General features: G+C 48.3%; 1 protein-coding gene across 1 annotated transcript in view; it reads right to left on the bottom strand.

Annotated features, from left to right (window-relative positions):
- Positions 1–12,035: 12,035 nt before the first annotated feature.
- Positions 12,036–24,541, bottom strand: part of LOC6577682 (protein dachsous) — an 86,439-nt gene continuing 73,933 nt past the window's right edge. The window contains exons 7-11 of the mRNA XM_002003596.4: positions 22,377–23,529; positions 21,807–22,214; positions 21,355–21,727; positions 17,598–18,907; positions 12,036–16,991 (exon numbers count right to left, since the gene is read on the bottom strand). Coding sequence (XP_002003632.3) covers positions 13,543–16,991; positions 17,598–18,907; positions 21,355–21,727; positions 21,807–22,214; positions 22,377–23,529 — 6,693 coding nt within the window. The 3' untranslated portion in view covers positions 12,036–13,542. The remainder of the gene's footprint in view (positions 16,992–17,597; positions 18,908–21,354; positions 21,728–21,806; positions 22,215–22,376; positions 23,530–24,541) is intronic.

Below are 24,541 nucleotides of genomic sequence, written 5' to 3'. Positions count from 1 at the left end.
TTACAATCCCCTTTTCCCTCTACTTGAAAAGTCGATAGGCTTATAGCTAGATATCGATAATTGAATCTCTTATAGACACACTAGGGCTGTTTATCTTATATAAATAACTATAAATATCTCTCTTTAACAACTATCGAATTTGTAGTCATCGTAATCATCTAAATATCGATCACATTTCAACCTTCAATAGGATATAACAGTCTCAAATAGCATATATCAATTTTTATCATTTATTCCCATTATGAATGTATAATTTCTTACATCAATGAATTCCTGTTAATGTGAACACAATAGCTGACCTCCTTAGTTATCGATTTCAGCACGGTAACAATCGATTGTTCAAAGTCTCAAAGCCGTTGAGAGCTCGTGTCATTGAAGCATAAGCGTCTTGTTAGCGTACCGTTAAATATGAGATAAACAACTCGTGTGTGCGCCACATTTTGGCAACAAATTAAGTGGCACAAATCGATCAGCTAGAACAATGTGTTTATGTGTGTGTGTGTGTGTGTGGGTATGCCTGTGACTGTGTGTGGGCTGCTTGACGAAAAAAAGTCGAACAAAAAACGTTCAATTGCTGCGACGACGACGGCGACTGCGACTGCGACTGCGCAATGTGTCAACGCAGCTCGCCAAATGCCAAAATGGCTGCCAGCTAGATCTGTTTATGTGGTTGGCAGGGGGAGGCCATTACGAGGGGGGTCACTGCATGAGCAGTGGGGCTTGGGGGCCTATAGATTGTTTACTCGCCTGCAGGCGCCAAGTCTTGCGCCTTTGTTATGCAAATGCTGCGCGTTTCTGAAGCCCGTATGCCAAATGAAAAAAAATAAAAAATACAAATAATCGAAACAAAAAAATATACGAAATCCATGCTGCAATACACACGTATGTGGCGCGCATTTGTGGCAACACTAGTCTCCTACCCCCGCCCGGGCAGTCCATGCAGAGCACTTTGCATTGGCTTTGGTTTTGGGCCAGTTTCACGATGCGAATGCAAATTTTTGTTGCTGCTTGCCTCAAATATTTTGGCATTTGCGCATTCATTTTAATTTTTCCCAATCGCTATGGCTCGAACCCAGAGCGTGGAGCCGGCCGACGTGCAGTGGGGGCAGGGGCCGGGGGAGGCTTGATGTTTGGGTTTGGGCAGTTTTCTTAGAGTTTTTTTTTTTTTTTTTCGGTTAGCTGTTTAACCGGTTGCCGTCTCATAATTTGGTTTCTGTTGCTGTTGCTTTGCCTAATACGTGACTATCATGTCATAATAGCGAATTATTAGAATTTAATGCGCCTTGCAATGTGGAGCCAAGCTGCCGGCTAACAGCTAACACAGCAGACGGCAGCAGCCAGACAGACAGAAGACGACGGACGGCAGACAGCAGATGTGGCCGTACTGAACCACTGAACCACAGTCCCATATTTATTCAAGCCTAAAAACCAATAACTGGGTCAACAACTGTTTGCCAGCTTCGTGAGGGGATTCCGAAAGCAAAACACCAAATGGAAGCCCAAACAGCTTCGTTAGATAATAATATTTCTTTCACTGCAACGGCTTCAGGCTTTGGGATCAATGCGGTTGGGTTGGGTCGAGCGGTAGCCAAAGAATAGAATACATTATTGCTAAGCTTTCAGCATATTTTGCATATATTATGAGTATATTACAAATAAGTATATATTACTTCTATGGTAATCGAGTGCTTCCCGCTCATGAATGACTAAACATGCCGTTAAATTTCGAATTATGTCAAGGAACGACGACTCTGTTAAAAAATGAATTGGGTTAGGGGGAAAGAAGTGGAATATCAAGAAGGTAAAATCGATGAATCTAAAATTGAAGAGGACGTAATACTTATAATGTATATAATTATTAAGGATTATGAGCCAATAATTAGTTACTAATATTAATTTTATTACTACTGCTACTACTAAATTAATATGATTTATGGGACAATCATACCCTATAATCTTACTATTATTACTATTATTATAAATACTAATATTACTACTACTATTATTACTACCACTATTATTACTACTACTACTACTACTATTATTACTACCACTATTATTACTACTACTACTACTACTATTATTACTACCACTATGATTACTACTACTACTACTACTATTATTACTACCACTATGATTACTACTACTACTACTACTAATATTACTACCACTATGATTACTACTACTACTATTATTACTACCACTATGATTACTACTACTACTACTACTAATATTACTACCACTATGATTACTACTACTACTACTACTAATATTACTACCACTATGATTACTACTGCTACTAATATTACTACCACTATTATTACTACTACTACTACTACTATTATTATTACTACTACTACTACTACTATTATTATTACTACTACTACTACTACTACTAGTATTACTACTGCTACTACTACTACTACTACTACTACTACTATTATTATTTTTACTACTACTACTACTACTACTACTACTACTATTACTACTACTACTATTATTACTACTATTGTTATTACTAATACTACTACTACTACTACTACTACTACTACTACTACTACTATTACTACTACTACTATTATTACTACTACTATTATTATTATTACTACTACTATTATTACTACTACTATTATTACTACTACTATTATTACTACTACTATTATTACTACAACTACTATTATTACTACTACTATTATTACTACTACTACTACTACTACTACTACTACTATTATTACTACTACTATTATTACTACTACTATTACTACTACTACTACTACTACTACTACTACTACTACTACTACTACTACTACTACTATTATTATTACTACTACTACTATTACCACTACTACTACTACTACTATTACTACTACTACTACTACTACTACTACTACTACTACTACTACTACTACTACTACTATTATTACTACTACTACTACTATTACTACAACTAGCATGCTTTCTGCTAAACATACATCTAGTATATTATAAGATATTAATAGATTGTATATGAATCTCTAGGAAACAGTTTTTGCAAGCCGATTCGCTCTTGGGGCGTCGTAACGCTTTCGCTAACAATCGATTCTCGTTATCGATTGCTAAACGGGGCGCAACTGATTAGAGGCATGAATATTCATATCGCTGGCTCAAGATCTGCGGTTGCTGCTGCTGCTGCTGTTGGTCTAATCATGGTGATTGTTCAGATTGCGCCAGTTGGCAGTTTATCTTCGGTTACGCCCAGCGCTTGTTGTCGTCTCTGATTTGGAGGTTTTGGGCGCGCATTATGTCTTGATTAAGTATACGCCGTGTGCTTATTGATTTAGTTTCACCTCAAATTGCGCGTTTCACGCTTTAGCCGAGGCCCCAGCCCCATTCAGGCTGGCTTGCAGAGCTAAAGTCTGCTATTTGCCAAGCGCTCACTCTGGGAACACCTGCAGCTGTGGGTCTCCGGTTGCCGCAGCTCCGATTCCAACTCCAATTGCAGCGAATCGACACGACCGAGTGACGTTTACATGCTTCACACTTTACCCTGTCATACATACCCTGTAGCGCACTAAAATCTATCTACAATAAACTAATTTTGTAGGGTATTCTGATTGTTTTTGTTAAAGTAACGTGGGCCATTGATAACTCTTATATGGAGATGCTTAGGAAAAAAAGAGCTGAAGAGCTGCCCAGACATATTTACTTTTTTGAACTTGGAGACCCTTGAACCTACATAAAAGTAATCCTAAATTTCATAGCTCTCTTTGCTATCTAAATCAATGCACAGGGTATCCTCAAGTCATTTACTGTTTCAGAGCTCAATATTATTTATTATTTTTGTTATTTGGCAATTCTTTTATTTGTATTTGGTTGCATTTTTTGACTGCTCTTGACAACTGCCGCAACTGCAGTTGTCTCTCCATATTTGGGAGCAGTTGTGGGGTGGCCGCAAGGGGAGGGCGGCAGGTGTTGCATGTTGTCAACGGGGGCGTCTCTCATTTGCCGGCAACCAAAACTTGTAACGAGCTGACAAACGGGAATCGTTGGCGAGGCGTTAAATTTCATGTAGGTATTGATTTCCATTTGATTTGTCGACATGATGCTGGCAGCCCACCTCTCGCCCCGCACCATCCGCATCTCGCCTCTCGTCTTGCGTCTCTCGTGCCAGCTCCAGCCGGCAAAACAAACAACTGACAATATTTCACAACATTTCACCTCATTAATCAAACAAAATGCAAGGGCACAAGTCCGTAGCCCAGTCCGAATGCGAGTCCAACTCCAACTGCGTCTCACATTCAGATTGGAATGTTTTTTGGGCATATTTTCAGCAAGTGTCAGAGCGATTTACAGTTAGCTGGCGAAATCGGCAATGGAGAACCTTAGCCTCCGACCGGCCGACTCTGAATCTGAATCTGTATCTGTATCTGAGTCTCTGATTCTCGGATTCTCTGAGTCGGGGCGGCCGTTGACTTTTTAATTGATTAAAATGAGAAATCGTTACGATTTGTGTGCGCCGATTGTGCGAATGATTTTCAACAAGGATCTGATTTCACAACTATATACTTACATATATATGCGTATATATGTATATGTGTGAAGCATCAGCCAAAGGGGTGGTCGGGATGCGGCCAGAGGTCAACGTTCATTCGCCATTGTTCGGAATCATAATGACAAGTGAACGCTGCTTTCTATAGGACGCTGGGCTGGACACAGGAAATGAAATTCGATACTTTCGATGCGCTGTTCCCAGTGCCCAGTGCCCAGTGCCCAGTGCCCCGACGCAGTTGTTGTTGGTTCTGCGAAATGCCAGATTCCAGGCTCCAAGCTGACCAATAATAAGCAATAAAAATTCCGCGTGGATTTTCGGTATATATGCGTTGAAGATTTATTGTCGGCTAAGCCGCTTTGATGAGGCCCATTCGCTGCATTCGATCCCGCTGCCTAATTGTGTCCTTTTGATGCAACTGTTTCGCATATTTGCCATGCAATCGATGCCAATAGAAGCATCCGAAAGTCTCACAGTCCTGTCTTTCTCTCTCTCTCTCTCTCTCTCTCTCTCTCTCTCTGTGTGTCTCGGCGACCTCTAGCCTCATTTCTGCTATGCCCCACCACTGACAACTTTTGTACATTTCTTGCTAAATTAACTGAATTTCTGACCCAGCGCAGGACGAGACAACTGCCCAAATCAAAAGAGAGAGAGAGAGGGAGAGGGAGAGGGAGAGAGAGAAAGGAAGAGAGGGAGAGGCAGCGAGAGTAGCAACAAAAAAATAACAGAAGAGTTGCCAACAACAAAGGCGAATCGTTAAGAGTCCAAAGATCGCATAACTCGCACGCTGCACCACTCCACCACCGCCGCCTGCACCACTCGGCTCCGTTGCGACTCAACTGTAAATTTCCAAAAGACCAAAGCCGAAACTTGGCTGCAGCTGCGACTGCTGGTCGGCGAGGGAGCCCATCGGGCAACGGGTGGGTCGGGCGGTGCTGGTGGGGCAAATATGCGCAAACTGCTTGATGTCCACTTAAAAGTGTCAACGTAAAATTCTTGGCTGCCCAGTGCACAAAAAGTGAGTGTTGCCTGGTCGCGAGCCGCCGCAAAAGGGAACGACGAGCTGGAGGAGCGCAGCAGCTGGAGCTAAGGGTGCCGCAGGAGCAGCAGGCGAGGGCAGTGCGGCTGCTGTGGTCGACTTCTGTTTTCGGCTCTGTGGCTGCCAGTCGGCAATGGCTGCCAATGAGCTACAATTGGAAATGAATGAGCTCGCCTGGCGATAGATATACACTGTCCAAAGAACTAGCTGAGGCTGAAGCTGAGGACGAAGTGAGCTGAAAGCACTTTGCAGCAAAGTTTATCAATGATGGCTGAGCTGATTAGGCCTTGATGCTGTAACTCTTGCCTTTTTCTCAATATTATCATATATCCCCTATAGTAGGGTATCTATCAGCTATATCTTCAAACGTGTCTCAGCTCAGAGCAGCTATTAATTAGCAATATCAAAAGCTCTTACGTCTGCTGTAGGGCATCGATGAATCGTCGTCTTAAGATTTGCCTTCGCTCAGCACATTTGTTTTCGTCTGCCTTCGCTTTTTGCATACCCTGTACGCATTAGGTGTGCCATGAAAGGGTGTAATCGAATTGCTGCATGTGTGTGTGTGAGCCGATGGAAGAGAGAAGAGTTGGCAATCCTCCTCTTATCTGACTGTGAGCGAAGTGAAGTGAGTGAGAAGGTGAGAAAACTCCAGTCACATGCGATAGAGTATGACCAGAGTTACATTGGCTTACAGATTTGGTCTACAGGGTATCTGAAATTTATGTACTTTTCTCTTTGCAGCATTCTTACTTGTTTCTGCTTAATTTTTTTGTTTTCTTCTCTTTTTTTTTTGGGGCTTTTGTTATTTTGGCAGTTGAATTGCGCCTTTCGCCAAACCATTCGGCTCATTTATCTGAAAACTTTTCTTCTTTCATTTCGGTTGCAGTTTTGTGGCCGCTCTGTGGTTGGAGGAGGCCAAGAGTGTAAGGTGGCGGGCGGGCGTTGTAGAAGCTGAGTTGTTGTTTTTGCTTCTCAGTGCTTGTTTGTATATTGTTTGTGTTGTTGTTGTTGTTGCTCTGTTGTTGCGGGCCAAAGTTGCAGCATTTCGAGAATTTGGGTTGCTCCTTTTTGCTGTGGCTGTAGCAATGTGTGTGCGTGTATGTGTGTGTGTGTGCGCTTGGCATTTTGTTGCTTTGTTTTGTGGGCAACAAAAATATCACACGAGTATAATTGAGTTTGACACAATAAATTGCTCATCGCGGACGAGAGCTGGGCCAAGCCAAAGCTGCAGCAGCACCAGCAGCACGAGATGCCTCCTCCTCCTCCTCGTTGTTGTTGTTGTTGTTATTGTTATCGCTGACCTTTAAAGCCGCTGATTTATAAATTGATTCTGTTTAACTTTGTGGCACAGCGGGTTAGCTCCTTTGGGCTACTTGCATCCTCTCGGCAACCTGGCAACCTGGCAACCTGGCCGGCTGCTTCAATGGCTAAGGCATTGCCTCCCCATCTGCAGCTGACAACTGTTGCCTCATTTCATTTGGCACATTAACACGCTTGTGTATAAATTCCTGGCTTAGCTGTTGGATATCACTTGCTCACGCTCACGCTCACGCTCTCTGTCTCCCTCTCACTCTGTCTCTCTCTCTTTCTAGCTTTCTTGTTCAATTCCTAAGCGCTGCTTTAATGAGTATCCAAAGCGTTTGACATTGACGACGGCACGAATATTTCAATTAACTGACAGCTCGCCGAAAATGACTGAACAGCAGCTCGAAGGCTGTTGCTGTTGCTGTTGCTGCTGCTGTTGCTGTTGCTGCAAACCTCAATTGCAAAACTGAGCGACTGTCGCGACTGTCAGCGCGCATCAAAGAGCTGCTGTTGTTGCCTGTTGATTTTGTTATTTCCGCTGCGCAATGCGATAAAATGCAAATCTCTTTTGATGCTAAAAGGACAACAATAACAACAACAACAACAACAATAACAGCAGCAGCAGCAGCAGCAGCAGCAGCAGCAGCAACTGCAGCAACAACAACAATGATCAGTCGAAACAATGGCTGCATGTTGCTGCTGTTGGTGGCACATCAACGTCAGTAAGCAGCATCAGCAAGATCAACTCAATGGAGCTGGGGTAGCCAGGCTAATCTTCATCAGCCGCCGTTTGTAGTTGGCATTGGATATTGCGGTTGGCGCAAAGTGTAAGCCTCACACAAATCCCTAGACACACGCGCAGCAGCTGGGCCAGAGCTGAGCTAGAGCGGCGAGGGAGGGCGGAGCTGGATTTTGCTGAGAAGTTAGAGAAGAAGATGGTGCAGCTTTATCTGCGCAATAGATGGACATTTGGATAGATTGTTCTTGTTTAGCTTTGACGTTGCTGCGCTGTCTGCCTCGCTACGCCCCGCTCCCCGCTCCCCGCTCACCACTCACCGCTGCCGCCCACAGCTTGAGTGGCTTTATGAGATTCGATCATCACAGCTCCTTTTGGGCCTGCCAGGCGGTGTGTCATGTCCAAATTGTTGAGCCACAGTAGCTGCTGTTGTTGTTGTCGCTGCTGCTGCTATTGTTGTTGTTGTTGCAGCTATGGCAGCTATTATTATATTTTAATGGCCGCCTTTGTGCGGAATTGAGTTTTGGATGGATGGCCGCATCTATTCGCCAGCAACATTGCCATTATATTGCCAACATTGCGCGTGTTTCATTATGCGAACTCCTCGTGTTGTGCTCCTGTCCAGTCTCTAATGGCTCTGCCCTGGCTGTGGCACTGGCATTGGCATTGGCATTGGCATTGGAATTGGAATTGATATTGGTTTTGTGCTGCTTCGGGATTTGTTGAAACACAAGCGCGCTCATCTTTGGTGGGGAGCGGCGCCAGTGCGAGTCCACAAACGTATCGGATTACATGCGGCGGCGTCGCATCTTTTCTTTGATGCACAACTGTCTGTAGATGCTCCAGCTTCCCGTCTCAGTCATGTGGCTGGGCTGTGTGAGCTGGCTAATGTGCAGACTGTCGGGTGAGGGGAGGCGGACTGCTTTTGCGCTAGCGGAACCGGAAATGGTCAGTGCCAAACAAAAGACTTAGGCAACGAACTTGCTTCTCATATAAGCAGCAAGAAATCTCTTTATTGTGCGGATTGGTTTTATTTGCTGCTGCTAATGTTGTTGTTGTTGTTGTTGTTATTACTGTTCCTGTTGTTGTTGTTGGTTGTGCAGCGTTTCTTGGGCCAATCATGTCGGCAATTAGCCAAAGCCCCGCCAGTTGTCTGCGTGCTCCACCCCGCGCAGCATCTTTTCGTGGTAGCAATTATTTTCGCATTTGTTGTCCGCTTGAATGCTAATGCCAAGGGGTGTGTGTGCGTGTGTGTGTGTGCGTGTGTGTGGAGTGGGAAACGAGCTTATTAGTGCGCGCATTGCAATAAATTTTGGACAATAATCAAGCGTGCGCTACAATAAAAACTGCGCATCAACTCAGCCACAACTTCAAAGGATTTGCCAAAGTGTTAAACTGACATGCGAGACGAACAGACGCAGATAGAGATGCAGCCGAGACACTGCAGACTCTGCTGTAAGCCATAATTCTGAATGTGGCCAAGCCGTAAGCTAAGCAAAAGTCCAAGCTGCTGATGGCTGCCGAGGCAGAGGCAGACGCAGTCGATGCCACGTAGACGATGGACGGCAGCTCTGCTGGACCCAGTCGGTTTAGCGTCAGGGGCATGGATCGCCCCCATAACTGACACTTGCAATGAAGACATTAGCCGCTAATGGAATTGTTATTAAGCCGCCGTCGCATTCGCAGTCGCAGTCGCAGTCGCAGTCACAAGTCGAGCCTGAGCTTAGGCTTCTGCCTCCAGTTGATGGCGGCTTTAATTTTCTCATCAGCCGATCATTTGAGTTGAAATAAAATTATTATTGTATTTCATTTTGAAGCGCAGTCATCGCCGCCGGCTATCGTCAGGAATTTGGCAGCATGGCGAGGCAGTGCAGGATGCAGATTTGAAGGCTTAGCTCTGCTCACTGATTTGCAATGGGCAATCGTAAGCGTCATCGTAATCCCCAACTTAATCGTAAGCGTAATCGCTTTATTGTGCGCATGATGCATTGACAAATTATAAAGGCATAAGGCATAATCAGGCGAGCTATATCTGCGATGCGACTGATTGCATCTTATCACGCAGCAGCAGCAGCAGCAGCAGCAACGGCAGCGGCAGCGGCAACTCGCAAATCACTTATTTTGCAATCAGCTGGGCGAAATCGCAGGCGCAGGAACAGAGCATAGGCATACCAACTGGTCCTGCTTCAAGCTCCCCAAGTCTCCCTTGGCTTGCTGTGAAAACTGCTGACGCAGAGTTGTTTCGGCTGTGAGATGCTCTGTTGAGGGTAAATCGAAGATTGAAGTAGATGAAAGATATTCCAATTATATGCAGAGCACCAGCTTTCGAAGATAGCTGGAGATGAAGTACTGACTGTAGAACTTAAATTTCGCCCTTACAATCAAATATCTCTCAAATAGTCAAATAGTCATAACTAACATAAAGCTCAGAGCATGATCCGCTTAACATCTTCTGATGTCCGCCATATATTTGTTGAGCTCCATAATCGATCTACATATATTCAAATAAGTTTCATTTCCCCGCAATATACCCGTTTGCTTTTGCTGAGCAGCGCAGTGGAGCCCAATGCCACACTGCCTAGAGCCGTGAGTGGGGCATGGCCTGGCATGCGACTGTCAGTGGTGTGGCGTGGTGGCGCTGCCCTGTTTAAAAGCTGTCGATGTCCCGATTTGACAGGCCAAGTGAAAAATGTCCATGCGTCCGTCCGACGCGTAGAACAATGTAAAGGCCCGGCTAGTACGTGTACGTGTACGTGCTTATAGCCGAGACAGGCCAAACACGGCCAGCCTAGCCGCACAGAGCCATGCAACCACTTAAATGGCTTTAAAAATAAACCCAACGGGCCTGTTGCTGTTGCTGTTGTTGCTGTTGTTGTTGTTTTGGGCCTATAACAAATTAAGGCTTTTCACTTTCCGCCGTCGCGTTGCTGTCTGCCGTACACACCCCAAAAACAAAAGGAATGCTGCGTGGCCCAAAATGAATACCTAGGCGAGAGAGCAACCCATAATCATCATCAGCGTTGCTGTTGCTGTTGTTGTTGCTGTTGCAGCTGATCCTCCAGCTAAAGATGCTAGTTTTGCAGTTGTTTGCATTACAAGTAATATGAATTGACGCGCAACTAATAATAATAACCCGGTCGGGAGTGGAACGCCATGTGACTATAGCGAAAATAACAAACAAACGTAAAAAGAAACGTGAAAAGAAAAACAAAAGCAAGATCCACTGCAATTGATACCAATAGGAGGAAGGAGCAGCAGCAGCAGGAGCAGCAAATCCAGTCCGAAAGTCGAAACTGGCAAATGGAAATAACTCAACTGGTCAAAAGGAGTGTGCAGCAGAATAATGATAATGACGACAGGGCCTAAGGGGGGAGCTGACATGCGAGGGGGCCAGTGCTGGGAGAGGTGTGTTAGTGGCCAGAAATCAGAAACAAATAAATGAGTTCATGCAACGTCTTTGAAATGAAGACAAAGTACGACGTCGCTCGGACGGCTGCTGCTCCTGCTGCTGCTGCTCCTCCTGCTGCCCATCCTGCGGCTGTTGCTGCTGCTCCCTTTCAATCCGCTGTTTCCCTTCATCAGGCAGTTGGCCCTTCTTCGCTTCGGCTGCTGCACGTCTAGAATTTGCGGTAACTGCAGCAGCAGCGGCAGCAGCAACTGCTTCAACAAGGCGGCCTCCGCCTTTCGTCGCTCAGATTGCAAGGCGCGACAACAAGCCGGTGTGTGGAGCAGGCTGGTTGGTGAGTCGGCGGCTGCTGCGTATGTGGCATGTCAGTTCAAGAGTTCAGCTACGTTTCTGCCACCTACAACATGTGCAAGACCCAATGTTCGCACTCTGACATGGGCGTGGCTGACACTTTTGCAGTTGACTGCCAAAATGGCAGAAGTTTCTATACTCTATTCCAAACTGCAATTTCATATCGATAAAAAATTAGTCTAAAATCTCATAAATATTTTACTTTAGGTAGCCAAATGATGAAGCGATTAATTCCATGAGCCCTTTTTGATATACAAGGCATGATCCCATCCATCTGATGTGTAGAGTGCTCGCAGCGAAAATAAATAACCACACAGTTCATACCCACGATTAAGATTAAGATTGAGATCAAGATTGAGCTGGCATGCTTATCGGCATGCCAAGGGCTGCCTTTATGTGTAACACATTGCGTGACATAATTATAATACCCACTGTAAGGGCATGCAAGCAAAACAACTGCAAAAATAATAATAATGAAGGCGTTCTGCCGGCAATCCATTTCCAGCTCCTCGTCGATGTCTGTAAATTTGCAGTCCTTGTGGTTGCTAGATGGTGGTGGTGCTGCTTGGTGGTTGGCCGCCCGGGGCTGTCGAAACGTTAATGGAAATTAATCACAAACACAACAGCAATTTGTAACACGCCGAATGCGGCAAAAAGAACTCAACTGGTATTTTAGTATATTTCATATTTATTTTTGATTGTTTCTTTCGCTATTACAAACTATGGCTTAAACATAATGCTCTAGATCTAGAATGGAATACAGAATATATACGCATATGTATATTACTTATATATCAATTTTTACAGCTTTGCTAGATCGTAGAGAGACAATTAAACAATTAGCATCACACATAAAGTGAAAAATAACTAAGAAACTACAACTTAAGGGCTAAATATCGTAAGGCATATGTTGTTATATCGTTAATCGTACGTGTATATCGTAAATGGTATATGTATGCATATATCGTGCTAAGTATGGAAAAACATTTACAAGGGCTCTCCAATGATTACTAAAAACAACTTTTTACAATTTTCCCTCTCCCGCCCGCTCCTCGTACTACTCCTTCTCTTCCTTCTCCTCCTCCTGCTGCTGCCTTGCCTTGGCACTCGGCTCTTTCTCTTCATTTCTTAGTATCGCAGGTTGATTATTCTCTGTATTTTGATAATGCGATATCATGGTGTGGGGGAATCAGAATGGGAATAGGGATACGAAAGGGAATGGGAATGGGAATGAAGGCAGACATGCGAGCGTTCTTCATTCTCTTTTTTTGTTATATTCTTCTTCTTGTTCGATTCTAAATGGTAATGTTTAATGGTTAAGTGCACTTGGTTCGTTTAGTCGCGTTTCCTTTCGTTTGCGCTTCGTAGGGAAGAAAAAACTAGTTTAGTTCTATGCTTAACTCTACATCGTTTACGTACTACTCGTTACGTACTACGTTAGGCTCTACGTTTTATGTCTGCCTTACTTATTATTATTTTCTTTATTTATCTTCTTCTCTTTACTTTTCTGTTTAGCTTTTAAGAAATGCTTACAACTTATGGCTGGCTTGGTTTTTTTTTTGTCTGTTCGGCCCGTTGGCGCTTCGAGGCGGCCAACCAAGCATATTTATCAGAGAGTCTTTGTTGGCTTTGTGGTCGTGTTACTACTACAATCGTACATATACTTTATATACATTACATACAACAGCTATGCGTGCCTGTGTGAGTGAGTGTGTGTGTTGGTGTTGGTATGTTGATGTGCCTAATGAGTTCCCAGCAACACTCGTCAATGGAATGCGATACATCATGACTTATGGAAATTAATTTAATACAATCTTAATTAACAACAAAGCAATCGAATAGCAAATAGTTGAAGTGATTAGGGATATAATAAGTTATGATTAAATAATTTTTTTTAAACAACTTTTTGGAAACGAATATCAACAAGGATTAATGGAAATCTCTCAAAAGTGTTGCCTGGACCCTTGTTTTTACTTGATAATGCATATGTGTGTGTGTGTGTGTATTTCTTATGTGTTGTGGTGCAATTAATACTATGCATGTGCAGCTGCGCTCTATACGAATCCAAGTCTCTGGCACTAACTAGAACTAAGTACGCTAAGTGGGCTAACTCTAATGTTTGATCACACAGTTTTGGGGGGAATTGCGGGTTCAGTTCACGGTTCACGTCTCATGGCTCACATTCGCGTGCCCACATTGGCGCGCTGGCTGGGCTGGGGGGCGTGGCGCGGCAGAGAGACGTGCGACATGTGAGTGGGTGGCCCGCCCAGGGGCGAAATCGATGGCGAACGCGTTGCCAGCGGCGAGAGCGAAGGCGAAAACGAGGGCGACATGGCCGAGGAGGTGCTGAAGCCGCCGCTGGCCTCGTGACCGATGGGCGAACGTGGCAAACCGGACATGCTGAGGTGGGGCGGCAGGCGAAGGCCACCCGCATTGCCCAGCACGGGGAGATTGATGGCGCGCGGTGCCACGTTGGTCAGCAGCGGTGGTGGTATGTGTGCGGGTGGTGCCTTTAGCACCACACTGCCAGCGCCCGAGGAGTGCGAGGAGTGGGCCAGGGACTGTTTGCTCTTCGCGCTGGACGAGGCGCCGCTGCCACTGTGACCGCTGTGCTCCGACATCGTGTCGTCCTTCAGTCTTGCTATCTCGGAGAAGACGTGCGCCAGCGGCTGGTACTGCGGACCCCAGTCAAGCAGGTAGTCCCAGTTATAGCTGCCCGTCAGCTCCTCCTCGCTGTGCACAATGGAGCTGAGCGAGCCACCCACATTGCTGCCGCCAACCACGACGGGCACCGGCACAGGAACCGGCACCTCGCCATAGCTGGCCATCACGCCGTGGCCGTGGCCATGGCCCACGGTGCCGATGCTGCCCGCCGTGGTGGCCGCGTCGTCTGCGCTGCTGCCCCGCTCCGAGCCAGCACCGGCCACGTCGTTCAGCTTGGCGTAGATCAGATTTGTGATGTCCGAGCGCGCCGTTTCGTCCGCATCGAACATATGCAGCGTGGGCATGGGCATGGCCATGGGCATGGGATGGCTGGAGCCGGCCATGCTGGAGGCGGCGCCGGTGCCGCCGCCGCTGGGATCGTGGTCCACGATGCCCAGGCGGGCGAGGTACTCCTGCGTGTTCTGCACCGAGATGTCCGAAATGCGGCCATCGTCGCTGCCGGCGCCGGCGCCAGCACGGTGGCTCAATGGTCCCTCGTTGATCATGCGGATCTCCTCATCCTCGCCATCATCTTCCGCCGAGCCGCGGCCACTCGAGCCCGACTGCTCGGAGCCGGAGAGCTCGGATGTGGTAGCTGCGCCCGAGCTGCCCGCATGCGGACCGAACGGCGGAATCTCATCGTATTTGGGCGGTGCAAACTGGCCGGAGGCCACAGCACCACTGGCGCCGCCCGCTGCCGTCATGCCGCCGCGTATGGGCATGGTGTCGAAGGCACTGGGATCCACGTAGCTGTTGGAGTTGCCGACGCCCACCGTTTCGCTGCTCAGATGCGGCTTGACTGCGTTGCGCGGCCGTCGGCTGCGCATGTGGATGAAGAGGAAGATGCCCGCAGCGGCGCAGAGGATGAGCAGGAGCGTGACTAGCACACCGACAATCCAATCGCTGGGCGAGCCGCCAGAGCCACTGGCACCACCATCGGCCGCGCCGCCACCCGCCGCACCACCGGCAATGCCAATGGAAGCGAGGTTCGTGTTGGGATGTGCCAGCGGATCCAGCGCAATCTCCACGACGGTCATGTTCGTCAGCGAGTTGTGGCGGCCCGACGAAGCCGAGATCACCAGGCTGATATCGCGGCCGTCGTCGATGAGGCTGTCGTCTAGCTTCCTTTTGATCAGCACCGCGCCGCTGCTGCGATTCACCTTGAAGTGGCTGTGTGGTGCGCTTAATTGGTAAACCACACGTCCGTCCGCACCGCTATCGGCATCTGTGGCCGTCACCTGCCCGACGACAAAGCCCAGCGGCAGCGCTGTCGACGCTGGCAGCGCGAACCGATATGTGCGCTCCGTGAACTGTGGCGTGAACTCGTCCCGCGACTCAATCTCAACGCGCACCGCCACCCGAGCGCTCCGTCCGCCCATGTCGCTGGCCCGCAGCTGCAGATTGTAGCGCTGCCGCTGCTCGTAGTCGAACACTGCGCCCGAGCTGACAATGCCCGTGGCGGCGTCCACGCGGAACAGACGCCACGAGCTGTCATCGCCAGGTGCCGCCACCAGGCTATAGTTCAGCTGGCCAAAGGCGCCGCGATCCAGATCGCTGGCATGGGCCCGAAACACGGAGCTGCCCAGCGGCTCGTTCTCGGCCAGCGAGTGAACGTATTCGGCCAGCGGAAACTGCGGCGCGTTGTCGTTCTCGTCGTGCAGCGACAGCTGGAACCTCTGCAGGCTGCAGAGTGGCCGCGGCTCGTGGCTGTCGCAGGCGCGTATGATCAGCTCATAGCTCGTCGCGCCGCTATCGTAGTCCAGGCGATTGTTGACGAAGAGCACGCCGCTGACCAGGTCAATGGTGAACATGTGCTCGTCGTTGCCGGAACTGATGTCGTAGACCACCTCGGAGTTGGGCGTGTTCTCCTGGTCGGCGTCCAGAGCGAGCAGCTGGGCAATCGAATAACGCAGCGGCGCCAGCTCGCTGATCTCTGCCTCGTACTTGGCGCTGGGATCGAAGATGGGCGCATTGTCGTTGGCGTCCAGCACGCTGACAAAGACCGTAATGCCGGTGCTCGAATTGGAGCTGGAACTGGAACCGGAACTGGAGCTAGTGCCCGCTATGTTGCCGTTGCCTTGGCTGAGCTGCAGCTGCAGCTTGTAGAGATCATTCCGTTCACGGTCCAGCAGCTTGACCAGCACGAGCGCCTTGTTGGGCAGCAGCTCGAAGGCGGCTTCCTCGTTGCCCGCGACTATGGCCAATGCCTGATCCTTGACATCCTGACCGAGCTGCAGCACAACTGAGCCGAGCGGCGCCGCCTCGCTGATCTGTGCGCGATATTGGGTCTGCAGGAATTGCGTGCGGCCCGCACCGCTGTCATCCGGCTGCACGCGCAGCAGCGTGGCACCACTCAGCTGCGGCTTGCCCGCATCCCGTGCCACAATGCCCACAAAGTAGTCCCCGCTGCTGGACACAGCGGCAGGCAGGTGACTCATGTTGACCGAGACCACGCCCGTCGTGGCATGCACGCTGAACCCGGCCACTGGTGGCTCGATGTGGTAGCTAATCCTTGAGTTGCGACCCTCGGCATCCGCGTCTGTGGCATTCACCGTGACCAGCTCCACATCCATGGAGGAGCTTTCCAGCAGCTCTGTTGCTGCCGGCAACAGCGCAAAGTACGCCGGCGGCTTCTGTGCCACAAATCTGGGCGCATTGTCATTCTCATCGGCCACTCTGACGGTGAGCGTGGTGCGTGCCTCGTGCGCCGCATCAGACGCTATTATCTCCAATTGGTACTCCTGCTGCAGCTCGTAGTCCAGGCGACGCTTCAGCACCAGTTTCCCACTGTAGCGATCTATGCTGAAGTGCATCAGATTATCCCTCTCCACAGGTGAATCGTTGCCCAGGCGGTAGGTCAGCGAGGGATAGGTGTCCACATCGTTGGCCGACAGCGAGGCTATCACAGCGCCCAGTTCGGTGCCTGCAAAGATACAGGGAGAGCGAGAGAGAGAGGGAGAGAGAGAGAATAGGTAAATTGGGAAAAAGATAAAGATTAGTTGGAATATACATATATAAAGAGATTAATATATATTTTATATTTTATATTTATATTTTATATTTTATATGTTATATTTTATATTTTGTATTTTATATTTTATATTTTATATTTTATATTTTATATTTTATATTTTATATTTTATATTTTATATTTTATATTTCATATTTTATATTTTATATTTCATATTTTATATCTTAAATTTTATATTTTATATATTATATTTTATATTTTATATTTTATATCTTATATTTTATATTTTATATTTTATATTTTATATTTTATATTTTATATTTTATATTTTATATTTTATATTTTATATTTTATATTTTATATTTTATATTTTATATTTTATATTTTATATTTTATATTTTATATTTTATATTTTATATTTTATATTTTATATTTTATATTTTATATTTTATATTTTATATTTTATATTTTATATTTTATATTTTATATTTTATATTTCATATTTTATATTTTATATATTTTATATTTAATATTTAATATTTATCCCCTTCAACTCACCCTCACTGACGCTGATTACATTGTTGGGCGGAAACGTGGGCTGGTTGTCGTTGACGTCCACGATGTGCACGCGTATCGTTGAGGTGCCCGTCATCTGGGGCACACCCTCATCGGTGGCGATTATCTTGAGGCTGTAGACGTCGCGGATTTCGCGGTCGAGCACAATATTTGTTCGCACAATGCCGCTAAAGGCGGGCTCGATGACGAACGCGTTGTCGTGGTTGCCGTCCACTATGTGGTATCGGAGGCGTGCATTGGCGCCCTCGTCCGCATCGAAGGCCTGCACCTGGGCGACGAAGGTGCCTTTGCTGTTGCCCTCCCAGGCGGTAGCCACGAACTGACGCTGCGAAAACTGTGGACTGTTGTCATTCTCATCCTCCAGCTCGACAACCAGCTCCGCGTAGCTGGACAGGAATGGTGGCTCAGTGGTGCGTGCCACCACCACGAGGCGCAGCTCGTGAGGCTGAGTCGTGGCCAAGGCAAACGAAGAGCTGGTCAAGGCGCGTTGGCTCCTTGAGCTATTTGTGCTATCCTGTTGCTCCTGCTGCTCGGCCTGCTCCATCTCTGCCTGCCCCTGCTCGTAGTGCATGGCACGGCCGCGACTGAGCGGCGCCAACGTGGGCGTGGCAAAGCGATCGTAGTCCAGCAGTTGGGGATTCGCCACACGTATTTCACCTGTAGCCGAATCCAGCGCGAATATTCCGTCATCATTGCCAGCGCCAAAGGAGAAGTTCAGCTTCTGCCGCCGGCCATCGCTGCGCACGGCAGCCACGTGGAGCAGCTTAGTGCCCGTGGGGGAGTTTTCGCGCAGCTTCGTCCGATAGGTTTCGTTCTGGAAGTGGAGCACGGGCACTCCGGGGCTGGGCTCGCCCACGAGCAGCTCGATCAGGCCGACGCTGCTCTGCGGGGGATTCCCCTTGTCTCGCGCAATAATCTCCAGCTGCAACAAATTGCCTGTCTCGCTGGCCAGGCTCTGGGTGGCACTCAGGGCGCCCGTGTTGGGATTAATGCGAAATTTGCTCCGCATGGCAGCTCCAGTCAGCGTGCTGTCCGCCTTCAGGGCATAGAGCACATCCCCATTGGCGCCCTGGTCGGCGTCGTGCGCCTGCACCTTGAGCAGCGTCTGCCCCGGCTGAATGAGCGCCGGCACCTGCCCCGTGTAGGGATAACGCTCAAAGACGGGCTTGTTGTCGTTGACGTCCAGCACATTGATCTGCACGGCAACACTGCTGGAGCGCACCTCGTACCGTCCACAGTCGGTGGCCAATACCATGAAGCTGTAGCTGGCCTGCAGCTCGCGATCCAGTTTGCTGTGGAGGAGCATAGAGAAATGCAGTCAATTAGTATGCGGGGCGTCGAAAGGAATTCATAGCTGGAAGTCCGATGCATCCCTGATTAGGCTTTATGCTTGGCCGAGAGTAAAAACAATCGAATGGGCATCATCTCTAGCGACACTAATTAGTCGCCCGCTGCTGTGCCCCAGCATAATCCCAGCCACAATTAGCATCACGAAATGATGTGGAATTAATCCAGTATCACGACTAACAGAGGGACGGAGTGAGGGGGCTGGGCTATGCGCTTGCCAGGTAATTAAGTCATTTGCTTGCCAGCAAATATTGCTGTTGAAATGATCCACTCGTGTTGCAGCTAATCTGACTGCACACGGCACACAGCACACTGAACACACTGAGCACGATGCAGGCCCCACTCGAGTGGCATTCCGGTATGTGGTATCTGCCACAAATAATAAACCAAAATGATTAAAATCCTAGCCGTAGTCAAAGGGTTGAGCAAGTCTCGCAGCTCTCGCCGCTCGACTGCGATTGCATGTCGTCCAATAAAACGAATTTAGCAAATTACGAGCTCATCCAGTTTCAGCTGCCGCCAAGCAATTCTCTAGCTCCGTGTTGCTGTTGAGCCTTATTATACTCTAACCAGTAAGGCATTTACATTAGGTCGCTACATATGCCGCAATGATTTTCATATGCAGATCTGCTGATTTATTGGGTTTGTTTTCATTCAAAATGGCTAACATTAATTACCGATATATTTTTGAAAATATTATTAACTTAATTTTATTATTAAACATCTCTCTCTGCCTAAGCTCTGTTAGGGTATTCAATGTACATCTATGCTTGGTTCTCTTTTGCTTTCGGATTTTATGAATTGAATCAGTCAAAGTGAAGAAACTGGCTGCAGAAACATTCCGCTTGCCGTCGCTGTTTGTTGTTGTCTATTCAAAAACAACAACAACAGCAATGCCTGCCAAGGGTCAGTCAACAGTTTTTGTTGTTGTTGTTGTTGTTGTTGTCATTGTCGGCTGCGCTTGCTGATCATCAGACAGGCGAAGCAACAAGCGAGAGCCTCAGCAACTGCGCCTAGTCTTGTCCGGTCAGTCAGTTCGTCAGAGTCTCCACAAAAAAGTAGCTAGCAACAACAACAACAACAACAACAACAACAACAGACTGGACAAGCGGCCGCCACATTTTTGCTGTTGTCTTTTTTTATTTTTTAGCTGTGCTGCTCCAATCCTGACTTTATTTAGCCCAAGCAGCGCGAGTCCAAGTCCAAGTCCAAGCCCAAGAGCGCGACCGCGAAAGCGATCCAAGACTAACAACAACGTCACGAAATGTCTGTCCAGGCTGCACGTCTGTCCATCTGTCTGTCCGTCTGTCCGTCCGCGCTGTCCACTCTTGACTGTCGCTCTACAATTCTTCTACCTCGCCATGTGGTGCTGCTCTCAGTTCTCATCGTTGTTTTCCGACTTTTGGTTCGCTTTGGCTGGGTTGCCTGTTTTTTTTTTTTTTTTTTTTTCCCTGAATGTTTTTTCTTTAGAGTTTCTGTTGTTGGTTGGGCTTGCTGGTTGGCGGGGTTTTTCGTTTTTATTGTTTGCCGACAATCAGCGCAAGATAAAAATTGGTACATGACAGCGGATCGCGTTTGTATAAATGGCAAACACTGACGCTACTGTCAACTCAAGTGCTCCCAGTGCTAAAAGGCTAAAGCTAAACCCAAATCTAGAAAGGCATCGGGGGCAATGCATCAAAGCGAACAGAAGAGCTTCGAGTTGAATCGTGTAGGATCTGACTGCACTTCATTCCGGAACTGAGAGCTAGTAACGCAATTGTAGCACCCCAACACGATCCGTTCCCCTCTCTCACTCATTCTCTCTCTCACTCTTACACACACACTCTGTGCATCAGACGGAACAAGCAATTGTTGTCATCATTGATTGTCAATAAGCATAAATTTGCACCAGAGGGGGCCCTCAAGTACAGAGAGCAGCGAGACCAGCTCCAGGTCCGACCTTATAAGCCAGCCAGCTCTGCGAAGTAGCAAAAAAGTAGAGCCAATCCTTTTTATGCGTACACACACACACAGACACATATGCAGCTACAAGGCCCAATGCTATTTATAGCTGCTGCGGAGGGTTTTACCGGATTGTCGTTGCGTAGGATGTTGTCTACTTGTCGTAGTCGTAGTCGTAGTTGGGGATTCGCAATCGCAGTCGCATTAGTTCGCCTTGTTATTGAGGAAATTAAGTATTTCAATGTTTCACTGGCATTGTCCTTGCGCCGAGATCTAGCTAGCAGATAAGATGTTGCACTGCATTGACCCAAGACAAATATCCCTTTAGCTAAAGTCTAAAACCTCAATTTGATGTGGCGCTACCTAGTCTGAGTCTGAGTCTGACTCTGACTCTACTTCGGCATTTTGTTAGAGTAGTCTTTATATCTTTCGGCATCTGTAGACTTACCCGACGGTTGTGATGAGTCCGCTGGTTCCGTCGATAGCAAACTGCCATTGCGTCTCATTGGCCAGGGAGTAAACCAACTTGGAGTTCACACCCAGGTCGGCATCGCGGGCGTTAATGCGCAGCACGCTGCTGCCGATGGCCGCATTCTCCGGCACACTGGCCACGTATTTGGGCTGGTCGAAGCGCGGCTCATTGTCATTCTGATCCTCCACGAAGACGCTGATGTTGCAATGACCCTGATGGGTGATGGGCTGGCCGCGATCCGACGCCTGCAGCTGCAGCGTGTATCGAGCGTGCTGCTCCCGATCCAAGGGCCGTGCGCTCAGCTCGCCTGTCCGGGCATCAATGCTGAACTTATTGCCCAGATTGCCGCCTGTCGTAGAAAGATAACAGAGGGAGAATAGCTCTGATTAGAATTGAGTTAATTCCGAAATTTATTAGGGAATACGCACCAATAATGCTGTACACGATCTCTGCATTGACGCCTTCGTCCAGGTCGCTGGCCACCACCGTGTGAATGACGGACGATTCGCTGTTTTCCGGCACGGATAGACCGTAGCAGGAGCCCGGCCGGAACTCCGGTGCATTGTCATTGACGTCGCCAATGCTGATGATGAGTGTGGCCACGTCAAAGTGCTGGCCCGTTGCCGGCTCCGCGCTGCTCTCCGAGGAGCGTTGTTTGCGTATGGCAGAGGTGGGCGTGGCACTCATGCGATTGGCATCACGCACGTAAATGGGCAACGTGTAACGGGCCTGCGTCTCACGATCGAATTGGCCACGCGTCGTCACAATGCCGCGCTGCCAGTCCACATGGAAATGGTCTTCCGCCACACCATTGGGTATTTCATAACTGAGATTTGCTGTTGTTTGGAAAGATGGGAGAGATTTCATTGGGACATTAGTGAGAACAAAGTTCAAATATTTAAAGTCTCCAGTCCTAACCGTTAATGAGTAGTGGATCAGTTTTCCTTCCACAATTGAATAATTATTTAATACTTATCTAATGCTACAAGTCTGCTTACCATTGTCGGCTCCATGAAAGGCTTTGGCGGCGACCTGCAGCACGAAGCTGCCGCTGGGCACATTCTCCAGGATGGTCGCCTCGTAAACGGCCTGCAGAAATCGGGGCGGATTGCTGTGGCTGCCCTGCACCAGCAGCTGGAGACTGAGAGTCGTGTGCTGTGGTGAGGGAGCGCCATGATCGCTGGCACGGATGGTCAGTATGAATCGGCCAGTCTTGTCCAGCTGCTCGGAGGCAGGTGGCAGTGTCTTGGCCAGCTCAATGATGCCCGACTGGGCCTTGATGCGAAAGCGTCCCTCGCCGTTGCCGCTGACAATGTCGTAGCTGATGCGCCCGTTCTCTCCAGCATCCCGATCCACGGCCACAATATGCGTGACCATTTCGCCAATGCGTGTGGCATCGCTCACATACACTGTGGCAGCACCACCTGCACCACTGGCACCACTGGTGCTGGGCACCACAAACTGCGGCGCATTGTCGTTGGCATCCAGGATGCGCAGCCGCACCGTGACCGAGGTCTGCAGTCGTTCCGTTACGTTGGAGGATTGATCCAGCGCCTGCACAATGAGCAAATACTCCTGCAGCGACTCATAGTCCAGCGGCGCCTGCAGGCTCAACGAGCCCGTCAGCGAGTCCAGCGCGAACAGCGGCGTCGTCCTCTCCAGGCTCTCGTTCAGCTGGGGCGAGTAGCGCAGCAGGCGGTACTGCAGCTCCCCGTTGGTGCCGGAGTCCGCGTCGGTGGCCGTGAAGTTGTGTATGATGGCGCCCACGGGCAGTGATTCGCTCACCTGCAGCTCGATCGGATCGAGCGGCCAGCGGGGCGCATTGTCATTGACATCGGCCACCTCGATCTTGACGGTGATCGCGCTGCTCTGCGGATTGTTGCTAGCCGAGGTGTCCAGAGCGCGTATCTCTAGCCGGAACTCCGACTGCAGCTCCCGGTCCAGCTGGCGGGCCACCACCAGATTGCCCGTATTCCTGTCTATATCAAAGGCACCCTCGATCAGGTCCTTGGTCAGCGGATTCAAGGTGTATGTGACGCACAGTGGATCGTTCAGCTCATCCAGGCTGTTGCTACTAACCGGCGGCAGCTCCGCGCGCTCATTGGGGCTAATCGAGCCCACGACATGGCCCACGGTCGCATCCTCGCGTACCTGCGGGAAAAAATCGAAAAAAAAAAAGAATAAATAAGGAGTAAATAAATGCGGCAAAGGCAATTATAGATTATTTGCTGTTTGGGGCATTAAGAGAGTGGGCAAGGCAGGACGCGAGCGGAGGACGCTCTACTTGACTGCGACGCGGTGCCTGGCCTGGCCTGGTCTCGTCCGGTCTGGTCTGGGCCGGGGTATCTTAATCTCAACAACAGTGTTGAAAATCCAATCTTAAAGCAATAATTCATACTTCAAGATTACGAAGGCAGCAAACATTTAAAAATTTCATTCCCCCAAAAACAACGCGCGATGTCGATTGCTGCCTCCGCCGCTGCTGCTGCTGCTGCTGCTTCCCAGGCCAAACGCTTTGTTGAACAGAGCGGATAGAGGGGGGACGGTGCCACGAAACCACCAAGTGCCTGGCTTTGGCCATGGCCAAGGCATTGGCAATGGCATTAAAAAGAAATTATGCATTCCGACCAAGTTGGCGGCCCCGAAAATCACTGAAGAAAAATGTGAGCCGAATTGCAGGTTGACGGCCAGTGAGGGGCAGGGGGGTGAGTGGTGGTATTCTATATGATGTGTGTCTGTATTTGTGTGGTGGTGCAGCGGCAGCTCTTCGCATATAAGAATTTAATATGCAAAACCGCAAAAACCGTTTCGCAGCATAAAAACAAAAAAGGTTTTGCGTTGTTTGCCTCCTCGGCAGGGCTCAGCTCGCAGTGTATGGGTGTGTGTGTGTGTGTGTGCCTCTTCTTCTTTTTTTCATAATATACATTGAAAATATTGTTTGGGTCGCCAAAATGGAGACACAAAAATGACAGTCACGAGATTTATGCCGCAGCCAAGATTACGCAGGAAGAAGGTCTGTCGACTGCTGCTGACTGTGGTGCTGGTGGTGCGGCTGCCACTGCCACTGCTGCTGCTGATTTAGTGGTGCTCTTTGGTTTGGCTAACGACTACTGCTATGACTGCGGCTGACCACCAAATTATGCAAGGCAATATTGCTGCAAAA

This window comes from Drosophila mojavensis, unplaced genomic scaffold (assembly GCF_018153725.1).
Source record: "Drosophila mojavensis isolate 15081-1352.22 unplaced genomic scaffold, ASM1815372v1 contig_36, whole genome shotgun sequence".
NCBI classification, from domain to species: Eukaryota; Metazoa; Arthropoda; class Insecta; order Diptera; family Drosophilidae; genus Drosophila; species Drosophila mojavensis.
This window is presented reverse-complemented; position numbering and strand designations above follow the sequence as displayed.